At 42.3% G+C, this 19401-nt stretch overlaps 1 protein-coding gene across 2 annotated transcripts in view; it reads left to right on the top strand.

Moving 5' to 3' along the window:
* Positions 1-14900, top strand: part of MICU2 (mitochondrial calcium uptake 2) — a 143528-nt gene extending 128628 nt beyond the window's left edge. The window contains exons 9-13 of one of the 2 annotated variants that reach the window (XM_061992652.1): positions 3912-4083; positions 4369-4477; positions 7734-7891; positions 8181-11376; positions 14818-14900. In XM_061992652.1, coding sequence (XP_061848636.1) covers positions 3912-4083; positions 4369-4477; positions 7734-7891; positions 8181-8285 — 544 coding nt within the window. In that variant the 3' untranslated portion in view covers positions 8286-11376; positions 14818-14900. Of the gene's footprint in view, positions 1-3911; positions 4084-4368; positions 4478-7733; positions 7892-8180; positions 11377-12757; positions 13191-14817 lie in introns of those variants that run through there. The other variant, XM_061992646.1, reaches the window with a different exon arrangement.
* Positions 14901-19401: the final 4501 nt, after the last annotated feature.

The raw sequence follows: 19401 nt of genomic DNA, 5'->3' as shown, positions 1-19401 counted from the left end.
TGTATTCTGTTTTGAAAGTCAGATTGCAAAAAGGCAGCCTTGCAGTTGGTTTGCAACAGTCTTTTGGTGCAGAGAGGGATATTAAGTCTTCCAAAAGATTTCAGTGTCTAAAGAGCAGCTGAGGCACAGTACAGATGCCAGGGCAGTATATCCACCACTGTCTTTGTTAAGTTTCCTTCCTATAAATCAGTGCTGGTCAGTTCTGTATTAGAATCATTGAATCATTTTGGTTGGAAAAGACCTTAAGGATCATCAAGTCCAAACAGTAACCTCCAGACTTTCAGTTCAAGTCAAGAGATAAAGGAAGGGGAACTTTCCCTAACTTTTCCTTTTGTGTTTCATTCTACTACTTCGTGTGCCCTAAGGACAATGGCACTTCCATTGCAGCATCTCAGGTTGGAGGGGCAACAGCTGCATTCCTGAGGTGTCCCCACTTTCATTACATTTTCAGTTCTATTAAAGCTGAGTTGCCAAAAAGTCCTAGGAGACTCCCTCTTTCTATATTGGAGCATATTACAAAGTGAGGGACAAATCCTGTTAAGGTTTCTGGGTGCTGTTGTAACACGATTTGGCTATTGGGCTTCAACATGGCTGTTTTAGAGAGCATGAATATAATAGATTGCCTTAAAGAAAGTATTCTCTATTCCCAGCCTTTTCCCCAGCTTTTAAATTTATAATTTACCCTTCCTTTTTATTATTTGGACATTTGGGGCCTGGTTTTATTTTCAAGCTACTATAGCGTTAAGAGTACTCCCAGTGTAATTATTTTTAATTGTAGGGCATAGCTACCATCAGAATCTGTAGTTGAATTCTGGCTCTCTTCAAAGTCCCCAGCCAAGTTCCCACTGACTTTGGGACAGCAGGAATTTCATGCCTATGCTTGTTTTTCCCTAATATCTGGAGGAATTTTTAAGGAATTTCCAGCTGAAACTCATCACACCGTGATCCAGAAGATACGACAGCAAGTATCCCTAGTGATGTCTTGGCGTTTAAGTATCAAGTTTTACTTCCTAACCAGAAAGTTGTTTTTAATAACTTTTAATATCTTTCATTTAAAAAAAACCCCACCTCATTAGGATTTTAATCTGTGACATTTGGGAATAAGAGTGACCTAGAATGCTGATGTGATGATTCATAGTGCTTTAATTTCTGTAATATGGGAGACTATCACATATAAATTTTAAATCACTCGTTTCAGCTGCAGCTCCAAGTAGCATTTGGTACAGCAGGAAACCTTCCCGCTCTCTCTTGCCAGCAGCAAGCCTACAAGTTGAAATGAAATATTTGTTAGGTTTTTTTGTGCCTAAATAAGTAATTTCATCTCCCCTCCTTAATCTGCGTAGTGCAGAAAGATGCACAGCTCTTGTGCCTCATGAAGGGTACAGTGTCATTGCCCCAAAGCAACTGGAAAGGGTACGAACCCAGACCTGAGAAAAGACATTGGAAAACTCATAGTGGGGCTGAGGAAGTACAATGCTTCATTTGCTGTTTGACCAGAAGAGAGTACAGAAGCAAGAATACATCAAAAATGCTACAGCCAGACCCTTTATTTTCCTCTCTGGCTTTGCTGCGCCTTTCAGCTGGCTGATGTGTGTGGCTAGCTGGGCCACCCACACTGTCCTCAGTACATAGAAATGTTTGGTCTTTCAGCTCTCTTGCCCTTATTGGTTATTGCTAGAGGGCAGGTCACTGTGGGCTTTCTGCTCAAGGAGATTCACTATTTAGAAAAGATGGAGGAATATGTAGCTTGTCATCACCTGGGGCTACTGACCAGTAAAGCAAATGACTGAGAATTAGCTCCCCAAGGTGCGTAACTCATACTTTCAGTAAACAACCTTAAGTCTGTTGCATAACCTGCCCACCTTTCATAGATTAAAAGTCAATAAAATAAAACCGTGTCTTATTTCCCTACATCCGTGTTTTAGGCATACTTCTGTAAGTGACCTCGTTTTCAGCAGCTTCTCTTCCCCTAGACCAGATATTACATGGACTGGAAACAACAGTCAAAGACGCAGTTACTGTTCCACATGGTCTTTGCTCTGACTTCCAGCCAAACACAAGCCACACATCCCAGATATCATCTGCTCATCACTTTTGATAGATGTGCCTGGTCCATGCCACCCTCTCCCCCACAGCTTGAACCTCCCTTCCCAGGATCAGGGGAGACTCGCAAGATTGAGGAGGTGCAATGGGACTGCTTCTGCCAGCCCCGGCTGTCAGTGTCCTGGCACATGGTGACTGCTGGGCTGCCCAGGGGCAGCATTCACATCATGAGTTACAAGGGTCTGAAAACAAAGGAGTGCTTGGCAAGCTGTGAAAGTAAGCTCTTGCTGGTATGTAGGAAAAGTGGCCTCCCCTTCACACTGGTGGCACAAACGAATCCTTTGGAGTTTCATCCACTTGTGAGATGGAGAGTCAAGGAACTTGAATGCAAACCAGGGCCTAAGGTGGACAGTGAAGAAATATACCTCAGTCTTTATGAATATACTGTGCAAACTTTGTAAGCCCCTTTGCTGGACCAGGAAAATGCCCATATAAAATGTGGGAGCATATCCTACCACTCCACAGTATTACTCTAATAAAACTCTAGCTTGAAACTTAAAATCACCTCCACAGACAGGCTTTCATGGACCTGCGTGTCCTGAGCCCTGTTGGCCTGTTACTTGCATATGCTGCTCTAATTATTAGAGGAAAAAAATACGAGAGCTTATGCTGCAACAGCAGTCTTCAGCTAACCCCTTGTAGACTTCACACAGCTTGAGCTACTAATTGTCCAAGTGATCTGATTAAAGAACTAAAGATAGCTGTGCAGACTAAAGTGCTGTAACTTCAGGGAAAAGAATTCAAACCCAGTGAGGCCATGCAAACATGGGTGAACAAATGAGCCTCTACTGATATTTTCTATATGGACCCTTAGCTGTCCTCCAACAAATTGCTTTGTCTCAATATAGGAGTATTTCCTTCTCTCCTGGCAATATTTTTTTCAACTCAATAAAGTTTAAAAGTGCCAAAGCAATTCAGACAACCATCACTGTCTTTTTAAATTGTCACTTGTTTTTTTGACTGATCCGTTTCTGAAGTGGAAATTAGCAAAGTTACTGTCTCACTTTCTCAAAGTTAATATTAACCATAAGAAATCATAATGGCCACATTATGGGGAAACCCAATGCTACAACTCTCCTTATAGTTCTCCCTCTGTACCTACAGGTTGTTGCTTGCTTTTCATGCTGTGGGGTTTTTTTCTTCATGAAAGAATGTTAGTCTCTAAAAACTTTGATGTTCACCCCATCCTCTTTCAGACAGCTCTCTTCCTATCACAAACACCTGCAGCATCTTTTTCTGTGCTCTTTAGAACTCTATATTTGTCCATTGTAATCCTCCCTAATCCTTCCTTTAGTGAGTGCAAAACTGATTTACCAAACCTCTCTTCGCAGTTCAAATCTTTTCCTGCAGTGATAATTTCAAGTTTCCTCTTCTCTTTCACCTTTGTGATTATTAGAGGCACTTTGCAACTTTGTCATTCCTCTCTTATTAAAGTGAAATTTCATAAATCATGTGTCAAGCCTTTAGCTACCATGTCCTTTTTTATTCATTCATTCATTCTAATACTGCCTCACCAATTGTTTTACTTCAGTATCTGCGTGTATACACTAGGTGCCAAGTGTAACCGTAAATTACCTTAGCAGCAGCCGTCTGTGCAGGCCTGGAGAGCACCCTACTGGTGACAGCTTGAAGTGCAGCCGTGGAAACATCTGCACGCACGGGTGAAACTGAACCAGTAGCATTTTAAACAATGATGTCAATAGTATCTGTGATTAAGAGGTAGTGTCTGCTGCATTTAGTAGCTGAGGTAGTAGTGATGATACAGTGATGCAAGTATCAACTGTTGAAGAATATCTGTTTACATGTAGATTCATGGAAAACCTGCAAACGGAAGTCCAAGAAATGGAATTCATCAAATTTTCAAAGGGTTTGAACGTCATGAGGAAAGAAGACTTTGCAGAATGGTTACTGTACTTCACTGATGAGGAAAACAATGACATTTACTGGCAGAATGTGAAAGACAGAATTGAGGCAGAAGAGGTTGGTACATTAAGCATGCTTTGTGTTGCTTCCTGCTTTGTATGTACAGGTTTTCATTTGAATATGAGCATCTAATACTGTAACTCGTTTCCAAGTGAACTGTTGCAGCCCTGTAATTTTATGCAGTTAAGAACAGTGCTAATTTGCCAGCTGAGAAATACAAATATTGACGATGAATAGGAAATCACACCTAAACAGTAGGCCTGACCAGATTTAATGAGATTGATTTACTGGGCTTTGAATGTATTTCTCGTTACATATCATCTGAAATCTCTGATATTACAGAATATCAGTTTGGAAGAATTCAAGACTTTTTGCAAGTTTACAAATAACCTGGAAGACTTTTCTATTGCCATGCAGATGTTTACTGTAGCCAATCGTCCTGTTAAACGGGGTAAGTGCTGCACACCTTTTGTGTGTTTGGGGGCTTTTTAAATCCTCTTGTTGTTACGGAATTTATGTGAATAAGTTATCCCAAACTATCCCAAAGTCACACTGTGAAGTCCAGAAATAGTATACTGTTATTTATTCTAAATTAATTCTATTTTATAAAAAAAACAATACAAAGTTCTCATTTCATTTGTAGAATCTGTTATTGGTATGTGTTATTGTATGCTGGACTGCTCACAGCAGACTAAACCATAGAACCATATAATGGTCTTTGCTGGGAAGGACCTTTAAAGATCACCAGGTTCAAGCTCCCTCGCCGTGAGCAGGGACTCTTTCCCCTAGACAGGGTTTCTTAAAGCCCCATCCAACCTGCCTTTGAACACTTCCAGGAATGGAGCATCCTTGGCCTACCTGTTCAGTCTTTTTCAGTGTCCCACCTCATTTGGCTTTCTGGTCTGCAAGTGCATATTGCTGGCTCATACTCAATTTTTCATTCACCAGTATCCCAAAGTCCTTCTCCACATGGCTTCTCTCAGTCCAATCTAAAGTCTAAATTAGGAAGGATTTATTGAATGAATACATGCTTTACTAGCAGTTCATGATAACAAAACTTTTTCCTCATAATGAAACTAGTTTTTTGACGAGAATGAACGATAGAAATCTCTTCTTTTGCAGGGTCAGTAGCATCTTGCTGTGCTTTATTTATTCCTTCCTACTGCTTTCTCCATGTGATTATGTATGATTACACCATCATAGCTATGAAAAAACAATGTAGTAAAGTGGTCACTTAAATAAAGATTTGGAGGAAGGAAGTTGCTTCTGTCCCATGTAGCAGAAATAGGAGCAATGCTACAAAAGTTTCATGGACATGCAAATTCTTTTTGTTATAATCCTGAGGTTGTTACTTGTTATACTTGAAGGACAGCTCTTAGAAGTAATTTGAAAATAGCAATATTAAAAGTTCCTAAGGAAATTTGATGAGTCATTAACATTTATTAAAATAAATATTTGATAGGATTATGTGAAAAAGGTGAGAGAGATGTGAGAAGACAGGAAGGTAATACAGTGTCGTCGAGAGATAAATGTTTGAATGGGGTTTGAACCAAAGAAAGCTAAAACTGGGGTCAGGATATGTTACAACTTTCATCACTAGATAGTCCAGTCCTCAGGAGGAGTTTCAGTTCCACAGGCTCTCTGGGTGGCTGTTATATTGCTTAACCACCATCATGATGAAGACTTTTCTGTGTCAAACACTTGCTGCAGCTTACAGTGATTGTGTCTTACCTCCATACACCTTCGAGAAATACATGGCCCGCTCTTCTCTATAAGCCCTTTTAGGCATTTGAAGGCTGCAGGAATATCCCCTTCTGTTCTGCCCAACTCCCTCAGCTTCTTTTCTTCCATCATGTGCTCCATTTCCCAGCTGGGTTTGTAGGCCTTCTCTGTCTGGTTTGACATCTTTCTTCTGTGGGAGCAGACAGATTTTGTTTGCACAAGGTGGAGTGGAGAGTGGAAAGAGGATGGTAAAATAATAGTCATAAGCAAGATAAGAGAGTGTAGCTCACTTCTCTATTAAGTATCCCATTTTTAAGGGCCAGAGGATGATGATGCCAACAGTTGGTGTTGACTCTGGTGATGTTTCCATGTAGGAAGTCATTCCTAATCAACAAGCAGTTGTGACTCTCGTTTATGCACTGAACCATACTGTGATCAGTCAGCTCCTGAGGTAACTCATGGATGTGACATGGCTAATCCTTTCCCGAAACTCACAGAGTTCTTTGCCTTGCTGTTTGCATGTGACACGTGAATATTTATCTAAAAATGACAGCCCTTTAGTGTTTCCTCCTATTCTAGACTGGTTTTGTTCTTCTAAATTAGCAGCTCATCTTTTCTCTCTGATAAAGTGGCCTTTCTTGGTTTGGAGATTATTATGCTCCACCATTTTAGATGATCTTTCTCCTTTTCTTCACACTCTGTTAAAAAAAGTGTAATGCCTTCTCTGGATTTATATTTAGCTTAGAGGGGAGAAACAGTTAACATCATTTTGAAGACAAAATTAAGACTCTACTATAAGCATCCTATATTTCATGTCCTTTGCAAATCATGATATATCCTTTTACAAAAGGATTTTCAGCTTAATTATCTTTAAACCAACTGTGAATTAGTTAGCTGCATTTATACAGGAATGTTCAGAGAAGCAAAGATTGCTAAGTCAAGAGTGTTCTTTCCTCCAGTATGCTTCAGAACTGATCATACTTATGGTGCTATTTATAAGCAGCACTTGTATATGAAAGTAGAACCACATTGTTACTATATTTATGACTTAGTTGGACCACTTGCTGTGTCTACAGTACTGCTGTGTTTTAGTAACCTCCAGTCTCTCCTTGAAATTTACATTTCTGACTCGTCTTCAAAAGTGCATCCAATTCATGTATTGAGATGTGCTTGCTGTAATAAAGTATAATCATTTCACTCTTAGTATCTGCTGTTTTACAACTACTCCACATATTTCCTCATATTCCTTGAGTCAAAACTCCAAATTCTTTACAGTGCAAGACCAAAAGTGTGTTTATTGTTACAGTAGCGTACGTGGTAGTGTAAAACAGAATGCCAAGCTGAAGAGTAGATCTCCTGAGAGATATGACAGCTCTTTCTGCCATAAGTCCTTATAAACTCTTCAGTTGTAATTTAAGAGAAGCCTACATCTTTAAAAAACAGAACTACAGGTTTATAAAGCCATGTGCTGTATAAACAGGGCACTGGGTATGTGATAGTCTGTGTTTCTAGAGAATTGCTGAGGGGAGTGTTGGTTGAGGTGGAACATATCATAAAATACTGTTGTCTGAGGAGAAGAGTTTTCTTGCAGAGTGGATCTGCATGAAACCAGTTTGAGATGAAATGCTATTACTTTTTATGAGACTGTAGTGATACAAACACCCGTATACACAAGTATCACCCAAAAGTAAGAAAGCTTTGAGCACACTGCTGTTTCTAGCAAAAATTGTCACTCTTAGTGTTGCTTGAAAAGTAGTGCATTTCAGAAGTTCATCACACTCTTAGTAAAGATAGTGTTATGAAAGATGAAGCAAGCTTAGGATACATTAACTGGCACTCCTAATAGTTTAACTAGTTTACATCCCAAGTTATCCAGTTAGGATACTCATGAGACATTGGAAATTGTGCAGAATCCTGCTATTTACATGCTTTCTAATTTCTTTACAAGTTCACAGTCTCACCTCTGAATACTATGTCTTTACTAGCTGAGTTCAAGCGAGCAGTGAAGGTGGCAACAGGACAGGAGCTCTCAGATAATGTTTTGGATACCGTATTCAAGATTTTTGATCTAGATGGAGATGACTGCCTCAGCCACAGCGAATTTCTTGGAGTCCTCAGGAACCGAATTCATCGAGGTTTGAGGGTAACAAGCTGACATCACTGTTTTTAATTACCACAGATGTTTGCTACATCTGCCTTATTAATGCGTGTAGAAACACAAGTAGAGATAGTGACTAGAAAGAAGTTATATTTTAAACTGAATATTCCCTACTGCTTATGAATCTGGGGTTGCAACCACAATTTTGTTAGTATACGTGGGAACTACGGAAGCAGAAGCCGTGCATTACATATTACATTTACACTGTCTGTGAATATGAGTCTTTTTTTCTTCTTTTGTGTAATTGCTAAACATACTTTAACTTTGTTAACAGGTACCACAACAGCAAGGCATTCAAGGTTACTGGAAGTGTGTGAAAAGAGAAAGCATTAAAGGAGCCAAAGAAGTGTGGAAACAAACTGGGAAGAGTCCTTTTTAAAGCAGTCCATTGTTCTTTTGCTATATATGTTGTTATTTAGGGGAGTTTGTCCTGTTTACATAATAGCTGAATCAAAAATACTCTTTTTACTGTAGTTAAACTTTAATTAACCCAGTTTCTAATGCAATAATTTTCCATCATTCTAGTGCAATCTGTTTGGTTTACAGAACTGTTGTCACTTTTGATCTCCATTCAGAGGTACTTCTGTTCTAGGGAATATTGTTGTTTACTCCTCTGTGGAGTCTGACCCTGCACTGTAGCACACAGGTTACACAGGATTTCATAGTGGCCACTGGCAGGAACGTGACAGTATCTCTTGTTGGAAGAGTGGACATCACCTCCCTTAGCCACTGGCACAGCAGATCTATTTCTCTGGCAAGGACAGAGGTCCAAAAGGTAAAATCACTTGCACAATGCACGCAAATCAAGTTACCTTGAATCAAAAAGGGAAATTCACGTGGTTCTTGCCCTCAGTACTGTGAGCTGCTCACGTGCTGGTTCCTGGTGGATGATTCTACCAGATCCTGTGTGGATGTCTGGTTCATCTACCTTCCTGATGATAATATTAAACTGGAAGTACAAGACCAGTGGTACAGGCTTTAAAAGTTGTACAAATAATCTATGAATGCAAGTTGAGTCTCTCAGACCTCTTCAACAAATAGTATAAATGAGAAGCAAGAATCCTCATTCTATCATAAACAGCAGTAGCTACGATTTGAGTCATAGCTACTTGGCTTTAATTGTGAAGGTGAAAGCATAACAAAAAATACTTTATCTTACTAAAAGTTGTGACAGGGAATGCTGCAGTATCTCAGGAATTCAAGGTTATAGTAAGTGTTGGAGGAATAGCAAGTCCAATAAAATAGTTAAATATAAATATATAAATAAAAATACAAATGTTTTATTACTCCAAAGTTAGGCATAAGATCATAGACAGTAAAACAATGAACAGATCAAAATCAACATTTAGCAATTACAGATGAACATTTTTTAGCTATAACATCACGTGCATCTTTGTGTACACAGGTGTGCACATTACATGTTGTCTCTTACAACCTCATAAACCGATAGTCCCAGGTCCAGACCAGTCTTTCTGATTGGCCACTATATATAGGAGACAGACCTAACTGTAAAGCTCTCAAGGTTCTTCCTCTTTGCACCTCTCAGTTGTCTGATTCATCTTGGCTGGGCTGAAAGCTTAATCTTTCAAGGCAAGTTTATGATAACAGACTCTAAGGATGGAGTAGGGGAATATCTCAAGAAAACAACCAAAAAATCTCACTGCTCCAAGAAGAAGTGTCTGTCCCTTTTAAGCATGACACTAGCTATGTTATTCTCAAAATTGTATATAACCTCAACAGGAGGTGTTGTGTTGTAATTTTGGGGGGTTTTGATGAGGAGAGTCGTGAGAAAGGGAGACCCTTCCATGACAGGTAGACATCAGAGCAGCCCTCACTCAGAGGAGGGACAGTAGAAACTGCATGAGGAAACCATAAAGATCCCATCAAAGAAGAACTGAGGTCACAGAGAATATATTTGGTATATCAATAGCCATCAGACAGGCTTGTGCTAAGGAGGAGTCTTGCCACCCAAACCTCAGTGCTGTGGTCTACCCTAGAGAAAGAGAGAGAAGGTAGCAAAGCAGCTCATCCCTCCATGGCCTTCACTTGGAGCTTTAATTTCAATTACATTACATGCACCCAGAGTTGCCCACCAGAACAAAGAGCATGTTTGTGTGAGTCCTGAAACTGTCGGGAAGATCAGGCACAGTGACCACCAAGGACCACTTTTTTTCCCCAGGAAACAATCCAAAGAAAATACAGCACAGTAAACACCTCAGCCTCCCCCCAAGACTGAACCCATGCACTGCCCTGTGGGCCACAAGAAATTAGATAGCTGGTTTACTTTGTGCCTTTGGAAGTTGCTCACTTCTTCTGGTGATGGAAGCTATGACTAGAGAGTTGGTGAGAGCAAAGGTGAGGCCATGGGACAGGCAACAAAGCACCACAGACAGCTTCGCATCACCAACAAAAGGACACGATCTCTGTGTATGTGGTTGTTTTCACCCAAAGTGTTCTTTGTCCCAGTTCTAGCTCTAATGCAAGGCTGCCTTGTACTTGTTGCTGTTAGAGTTTTGGCAAATCATTTTTACGTTGGAATGAAGATGATTCTTTAGCATTTTGTTCTGTGTGATGTTAATAGGTTTATGATGTTCTTTATTGCTTTTGTGATTTCTGCTGTTTGTTAATTACTTGCTATCTACAAGCTATTTGGTTCTCTTTGGGAAAAAAAAATCAATTCATTTAGCTTTAGTGTATCAAGAAGCTTAAGTCCTCATTGCTCACTTGTGTCTGGGTTTGTGCAATCTGCAGTACCTGCTTTCAGCAGCAAGTTACTAAAATGGGATTTCAAGTTTTGGTTTTTAGCAAAAGCTTTGGTGTCAAGTTCAGAGGAAAACACATATGCTTATTTTTAAATGAACTTTCTCTACTTAAAACTTTATTGATTAGGAATTAAAATAGAGTTATGAAATATTTTCAGAAGTTATCCTGAAAGTACAGTCAAGAAGAAACTTCTTTGACGGCCAAGTAAGACTTGTCCATCAGGCCTGAAGAATCAGACTCTGTGTTTAATTTGTAGTCTCTTTTTATTTGTCTTAACTAAAAGGCTTCTCAAGCCAGTCTTAAAATAATTTCTTATATTTAACATCTTAGGTTGAAAGAGCTGTTTACATAAATGTTTAGATGGGCCTTGTCTTTTAAGGAATCAGTCACACTTTTAGCATTAGATGGTTCAGTTCCTTTTAGTAACTGTATGGTATTTGCAACCCATCTGTCAGCATGACTCAGCACAGTTTGGTTAAAAGTTTATTCCAGCTGCCAATCTTATCAGTTAAACTTGTCAGTTAGGACATTTGTAATGTTAGGAACTCTTCCTCTGAACAGAAATGTATGAAAAAACTAAATAAAATTCATTTTTTAAAAAAATCTCCAACATTGCCTCTGGATGTTATGTGGAGTAAAGATGAACACACTGTACATTGCAGAAGTCCCAGAATTTGGTTTAAAGTATTTCAAAAGGATACACAAGGGTGAGTACAAGTCATTTACAGCGTTTTACTCATTTATACAATTTTAGTCGTATCCCCACAACATCACTTTTTTACATTTCTTTGCCTAGTTGAAGATAATTGTTTAAGAACATTTATTCTTCATTTCTAAAAGAAGCAAAGGTGAAAGTGCAGTGTTATTTGCTAGAATTGAGAAAAACTCATTGGTTGATAGTTGATGTCTTGGCTTTAAAGAGTTTACAGGTGACACTTGAGTTACCTAGACAGCAGCAATTAGATAAGATGAACAAGCCAGGCCACAGATTGCAGTTTCACAGCACTTCCCATGTCCAGTGTAGGACAAAAAAATCTCACTGCCCAGTCAACAGCTAGAATGGGAACAAACCCAGGTATTTAGAGGAAGCATTTGAGCATTCAGGCATATTGGCCATCCGTTGACTCAAGCATAGAAATGGACCAATAAATGTACATTGGAATTTGAAAATACAATTGTGTTCTCATGGGAGACTGCAGGCATGTCTCGTGCCTTCAGATTTAATCTTTCCTATAAAACAGTCACAACTGGGTCAGGAAAGTACTCCAATGCAGAAAAAGATCTTCACTCCTTCTGATCAGAAAATACGTGTCCGGATGAGATGTCATTATTAGTGAGATGTAAGTTGACCAAGCAACAGCTCCTGTAATGCAGCTGGTCACAAGGTGGGTCGAAGTGGTAGATGCAGACACTGTTAGCCCCTAGCTGGCCACAGAAACTCCTCCCAGAGAAATGGAAGATGCTGCTCAAGAAGAAGTGGAACACCCTCTTCAGGGCAGGAAACCTGAGAGGCTTGAGTGTACACAAAGGTAATCAGCAAACAAATAGGCTATCTCTTCCCTCTCCTGCTGTTTGAAGGTTTCCTGCTGGTTTTGTTGATTAAACAGTTCCTAGTTTGTTCGATAATATAAAAATTATACAACATATGCAGAGACAGATTTCCCATTAGGCTGATACTGGCTTAGTTAATGCTTTCAGTGCACTACCTGGAGTGCCCTAGCTCAGAGACCTGCTCGCTGCCCCCAGGAGCCACGCTGCTGCTCCTGCACCCACTCACCTGCGTTGAGAAAGAACACCTCATGCCCTGAAAAGCAAAAAACCCTGTTTTCCCACACAGTGTTTTCCCATGTACCCAATGCAAAGCTTGTCCTTTCCTCTTCTGCCACTGGCTGAGGGTAGCCTGCCTCTCTGCCTCTCTCCATGCTGAGAAGGTGGTGGAAGTAAGATGGACGGGAGCAGGGACACTGCCCCTTGCCAAACATTGGGTTATGTTGGCTCGGTTTTAGCCACACAGATCTGAAAAGCTGGGAGGAGGGATGTTCTGGGATTAATGCAGAAAAATAGGGGGATTCTCTCCTGTGATTTCAGATCAGACACCAGCTGTCTGCTTTGAATCTTCCTCTGGAGGACTTGGCCCTCCGCCATGAGCCGCAAAGGGCGCAGAGAAGATGAGCTACACTGGACTAAACTTGCAGTTTGTGCACACTGCCCTTCTTCATCTGTTTTCATGGCCCCTGAAGGACTTGCATTGGGACATTTTTCTTTTGTTAAATTAATGTGCTATTTTGTGTGATGGGTGAAATCCCTTAGAGAGGAGTTGTTTTAAAACTTTTGTGAATTTGGACCTAAAAGAAATAGCTTCTGAAATCAGAACCATCCCTCGAGCAGTTTCCTGGAGAAAGGAAGTACTACAGGGGTGTCCTATGCCCCAAGTCCACTGCTTTGGGGGAAGTTTGCCTTTTGTCATATTACCCTGTGGAGCAACTATTAGCTCTGAATCACCCACAAGAAAACCAGTTGTTTTTAAGCCTTGTCAGTAAAGTGGTTTAAAATTCTTCATTTTTCAGGATACAGATGATTTTTTTTTAAATTATGTGGCATCTTACCATGTTCTAATTGATACTATGAGTGAACGTTTCATAATAATGCACAGATAATAATAATGCTCTTAAATAATGCACAGAAGCTGATTCCTAGAGCAACAGTAGCCATGTCCCAGGACAGACAATTGCATTCACTGTTGAAAAGGAAGGATGCCAAAATGTGATGCTTTCCCACTGATCTTTTTAGAAAAGAGGATTTCAAAAGAAAAGGAGACATTGACAGGTCCTAAAGTTTAAAAAAATCAAAGTTCTTTTAAATGCTAGTAGAAGAAATTATGTAGGAAACACTGAATATCACTGAACAAAAGGACACAAGGACAGCAAGGGAAAAATCAATATGGCTGAAACTAAATTTTTCAAGATTCTGTTTGAGCAAAAGCACATCTTCACGATTCAGAATTTTGGCCTAATGCAAACAAGAGCAACTAATCACTCACAGTAGGTATGTACAAGATCATTTGAGCTGTGTTGGAATGTGAAGAGCAGATACTTAGACAATCTCAGTTGGTTTTATGTTTATCAGCCTTCAAAAAAATTGATTTGATATTACCAGGAGCAAATAAGATTTCTAATGAGACAAATTATCTTTTCCATCGGTCTCCATCTAAGAGGCTGTTGGGATGCTTCTGCCTGGGGATTACATGTTCCTGGAATTTAAGATGAGCTACTCTGAGAGGAAAAAAATTCAGAAGCAAATCAGAGGTGAAATTGTTGTAGAAAGGTCCCTTCCAACCCCTACCATTCTATGATTCTATGAGGTATAAATAGTACAGAGATAGATTCTGAAAAACGAGAGTGTTTGCAATGTCTTGCTCCAAGACCCCTTTCCAGAAGCAGAGCAAACATTGGTAGCTGCATTTTTAATTTAAAAAGTTGGAAGGATGACACAGTAATTTACAGTGAATCAATTTTGCTACCTGTTCCCTCCAACCTGCACAAACTATTTATTGCAAACAGACTAACAAAGATCTGTAAGACTGTGCAATGGACTGTAACCATTGCTGAGGCTGCAAGGGGAAAAGTTTCACCTCTCTCGGGCAGTTTTTTCCATGGCTAAAGCAGGTGAGCAGACAGAAATGGAAATGTGGAAGCTGAAAATGGCCAGGAGACACTTTTTTTTTCATTATTTGACAGTTATGAGATCTGATGGGGCTGAGGTGAGCAGCCATTCCCACAATATGGCTTTCTCTGTTGCCATTTGGCCTCGCAGAGTCTGCTGCAAGTGGCACCACTTGTCCTTCCCCATATCTGAGGCAGTGGAGTGTCCATGAGCTGCAGTGCAGCCCTTTGCAGCCAAACAACTGCTCAGTGATTTCTAGCAGAGCTTCCTTCCACCCTGCTTGGCTTCTATTCAAGGAGCTGGTTTCTTTTCAAGAGGTCCTTGTAGAAATGTCTCAGATAGCTTTGAGAAGTGGAAGACATTAGTTGCTGCTAGATGTGCCAAGGCGCTCCTCATGCAGTGTAACTCCTTGGTGTGGGGGACTATCTGAGCATGAATAGTCTCTCTCAGCCACCTCACAACCTTGATGTCCTTGTTTCATTCAGTTTTGCTTCAGTTCCTGGCAATGTGGAAACATTGCACAGAAACATTACTGGACATAATTGGATGCATCAAGAAGAGTGTGGCCAGCAGGTCAAGGGAGATTCTCTCTACTCTGCCCTGGTGAGGCCTCATCCGGAGTCCTGTGTCCAGTTCTGGGCTCCTCAGCTCAAGAGGGACAGAGAACTTCTGGGGAGAGTCCAGTGCAGGGCCACCAAGATGATCAGGGGACTGGAACATCTTTCATAGAAGGAAAGGCTGCGGGAACTGGGGCTGTTCAGTCTGGAGAAGAGGAGACTGAGGGGAGATCTTATTAACATTCACAAATATCTAAATGGTACGTATCAGGAGGTTGGGACATCCCTTTCTTCTATAGTAGCTAGCAACAGGACAAGGGGTAATGGGATGAAGCTGGAACACAAAAAGTTCCACTTAAACATAAGAAAAAACTATTTCACCGTGAGAGTGAGGGAGCCCTGGCACAGGCTGCCCAGAGGGGTTGTGGAGTCTACTCCCTTGGAGGTCTTCAAGACCTCCTGGACGTGTTCCTATGTGACCTGATCTAGATGAACCTGCTTCTGCAGGGGGGTTGGACTAGATGATCTCTAAAGGTCCCTTCCAACCCCTACCATTCTATGATTCTATGACAATAGCTCATCAAAATCATCTGCCCTGTCCTAGGTTTATACAGCTGTCACTGTCTTTCTGTCCTAGCCAAGACATCTGTCTGACTCAGAATAGAAATACTGTCTGTACCACAGCTTCCACCTTTGCCAGAGTCAGACTCCTTCCAAACCACAGGCCGTGGCTGTTCCTGCAGCTCAGTACTGACAGGTACTAAAATGGGGTCACGTCAACACACATGTGGCCCCATCCTTTCTCCACCCAGCTCCTCCCAAATAAACACTGCTTGTGTTACTTCCCCACACTACCACTACAGTGAGGCAACATGTATATAACCCTGCTGTCACCAAATACCACTGGAGCTCTCATTCTCCCACCTTCCACAGTGCTCCACAGAGTTCAATAGCTTGAACAGGCCATATACGCTGTGAAGCTGGTCACGTCCTATGGTGTCTGGTTGGATGTAAGGTCTTACTATCTGCCCACATTCCCCTTGCAAATCAGGTTCCCACAGCCACATACTCAAGACTTTCAGTAGGCTAATGCAAGGTTTTGTATCCCACTGTTTACACCTCTCCTTCAATACACACCCAAGCTATCATCCTGTCATTGAATATCCATCCCATTCCCAAAGAAAAAAGTTGCAACACTCCTCTGGTGCCCTCCTGACACTGGCCTCTGCTGTATTGCCCATGGAAAAGGAATTAACTCCTTACAAAAAGCATCTAGCCACAGGTTTGCTGTTTCTGCTGCCAGTAGCTGTACTTGGCACAATAAATAGCCAGGAATACTGTTCAGTTGAACACCTCAGAAGTATTTTCTGTTATACCTGCAGTCCCTTTTGCCATGTGCCACTTTAGGCTTTCCCAGATGGTTATTGTTGCTGCATCAGATAACGATCCCAGGTTTGCTAATGAATTACTCTGTAAGGGATTCAAAATTCACCCCTCCACCCCATCTTCCTGAGTGTAGTGGTTTTGCCTGGGCTAGGTTTTTTGGTAGCAAGGGGAGCTACAGGGGTGGCTTCTTTAAACAAAGATCTACCAGAAGCTTCCCCTGTAGCTGATAAGGCTGGAGCCAGTCAATTCTAAGATGGACCCCACACCTGACCCAGGCCTGGCCAATTAGTGATTGAGGTAACACCTCTGTGAATAATGTATTTGAGAAGAAGAAGTGTTGCACAGTTGCTAAACTGCAGCAGCAACAGGGAGTGAGAATGTGAAAACATCTCCACAGACACCAAGGTCAGTGGAGAAGGAGGGGGAGGAGGGTGCTTAGGCACTGGAAGAGACTCCCCTGTAACCTGTGAAGACGGGGGGTTGGACTAGATGATCTCTAAAGGTCCCTTCCAACCACTACCATTTTATGATTCTATAAGACCATGGTGAGGCATTTGTCCCCCTGCAGTCCATGGAGGCCACCGGGAAGCAGAGGTCCACTCGCAGCCTGTGGAGGACCCCATGCCGGAGCGAATGGATGCCTGAAGGAGGCTGTGACTCCGTGGGAAGCCCATGTTGGAGCAAGTTCCTGGCAGGACCTGGGAGTCTGTGGGGAGAGAGGAGCCCACACCAGAGCAGGTTTGCTGTCAGGACTTGTGATCCTGTGAGGGACTCAGGCTGGAGCAGTCAGTACCTGAAGGACTGTTCTCTGGATGGATGACGCATGCTGGGGCAGGGTGTGAGGAGCTGCCCCTGTGGGAGGCCCCGTGCTGGAGCAGTTTGTGAGGAGCTGCAGCCCATTCACTGGAGAAATTCGTGAGGGACTATCTCCCATGGGAGGGACCCCACAGTGTAGCAGTGGAAAGTGTGATGAGGCCTCCCCCTAAGAAGAAGCAGTGGCAAAGTCTATTTGTAATGAACTGACCCCAACTCCCATCCCCTGCGCTGCTGGCAGGGAAGGAAGGAGAGTCCTGGGAAGAGGGAGGGGTGGGGAGAGGTGTTTTAAGATTCTGTTTTATTTCTCATCTCCCTGTTCTTATTGTTCCTTTAATAAATCAAACCTTTTTCTCCCCAAGTTGAGTCTCTTTTGCCCTTGACGTTACTTGCTGAGTGATCTCTCTGTCCTTAACTCACAAACTACTCGTTATATTTCTCTCTTTTGTCCAGTTTAGGAGGAGAAGTGATATTATGACTTGGTAGACACTTGGCTAAACCACCACAGTGAGTTTAGATGAGAGCATTTCAACATCAAATTAATTCAGGACTGTTAAATGTCGGATGTGCCCATAATTTCTAAGTGTTTCCCGTGATGTTTGCCAGGCAGGCAGTTACACCAGGGAAGTTTGGCCAGGTTGGCAATACAGAAGAGGCATATTCTGAAAGTGTTCCAGGATAATTAATTTCTGACATTCCCTATTTAATTCCTTATATTACAGGATTAATACCAGGGGTTTTTTATATATATGCTCAGTGCCCTAAACTAACTTGTAGCTTATGTAGGCTGATGTAACTGCTTCCCTCTAGTGCTACTTTGGGTGCAAAGGTGCCATGCAGGTCCCAAGCAATGTCTGCACCTTATTTGTTCCATTTTTTCTCATTCCACACCTCTTTAAAGATAAAATTAGTTACTTCTTAAAGGACTATTAATAAATATTCATTACTTGGACACCATGCATTTAAATCTGTTCCCACCATCTTGAGGGATGTTAATGCTAAAAGTCCTTTGAGATCTTGAGGGAACACACATGCCAGCATCCGTTGCATGCTTTTACACCTTTAACAAACAGAATGAAGATTTGAGGAGCTATGATACTTTAACAATATCCTTGATGTGCTAACCAGCACATCAGATGGAGATTTTCCTAATTTGCATTAATTCTGCTCCATCTTTGTTAGTACTTCTCCGGACTGATGAGGCCTCATAACCAAGATGTTGTCCATATAACCAGTCATTCTCCCCATACCTTCCAGCTCTCTTTTAGGAATGGGCCAGACTAAGCTCTTCACCAGCTCTCTCCCTCTCCTATAATCCATTTCTTTAACAGCCCCTGCATTACTAAATGCAATATTCCAACCCTCTTCTTTACTGTCCTGCTCCTGCTCCCAGGTTCCAGTATACCCACACACTTAGAGCTAATCTCAAACTATCTTTCTAGGATCCCCGGGTGCATCTCCCTGCTCTAAAGTTACTCTGTATATGTCAAGATCAGAGGTCATTGCTTCTTTCCTCTGCTAAGATGTTTAGATGGCCACATCTAAGCATCTTCTTAGATGAACACACACATTCTCACACATATGGCATTTGTCCAGGTCATCTCCTCACTGTTAGAGGCTCCCAGGTGCCTCAGTTCCTGGTTGCTCGTCTTGGTATGTTTTTCCATCATCCTATCATCAGGCAAAGCCATACTAATTGCCCCTGCGTTCTGCCAAGGCAATCCTATCACCCTCCCCACTCGTTTGGCCTCTTCAACCCAACGGGACGCCGTAGTCCCAAAGTCCAAGCCCTGGCCACTGACACCAGCCACTCCCCCCCCCAGGGTTTTTTTCCCAGGCATCTCGTTTCGCCCCCTCCTCCCCGCCCCCGCCGCCCTCGAGGCATCGGGTCAGGGCGTCGGGTCAGGGCCTCGCCGCCCGCCGCAGCGCGCTCGCCCTCAGCCGCGGGGCCGCGCCGCGCCGCCAGGTGGCGCCGGAGCCCCGCGGGAGCCGCCGCCCGCGAGCGGGAGCAGCGCAGCCGGCACGAGCAGCCTCCGAGTCTGAAGAGAAACGCGGCTTTTTGTCCTGCCGCGGGCCGCCCCGACGCCGGGCACCGCGCGACGGTAATGCTGGAGTAAGGCTAAAGATAACACCAGTTAAAGACGTCCACATTCAGGAGGATCAGCCGCGCAAAGCGGCGGCTGGGGGCTTTCTGGAAGATCGTGTGGCGCTGCCCGTAGTTGTCGGGCATTAACTGAAGACCTTTATAGATAAACAGTCCTTGCATCATCCAGCAAACTGTTTGATGCCTGTAAGCACATGGACTTGGCGAGC

Source organism: Colius striatus, chromosome 1 (assembly GCF_028858725.1).
Source record: "Colius striatus isolate bColStr4 chromosome 1, bColStr4.1.hap1, whole genome shotgun sequence".
Classification (NCBI taxonomy): domain Eukaryota; kingdom Metazoa; phylum Chordata; class Aves; order Coliiformes; family Coliidae; genus Colius; species Colius striatus.
The sequence above is the reverse complement of the archived record's forward strand: the minus strand, read 5'-3'. Positions and strand labels throughout refer to the sequence as shown.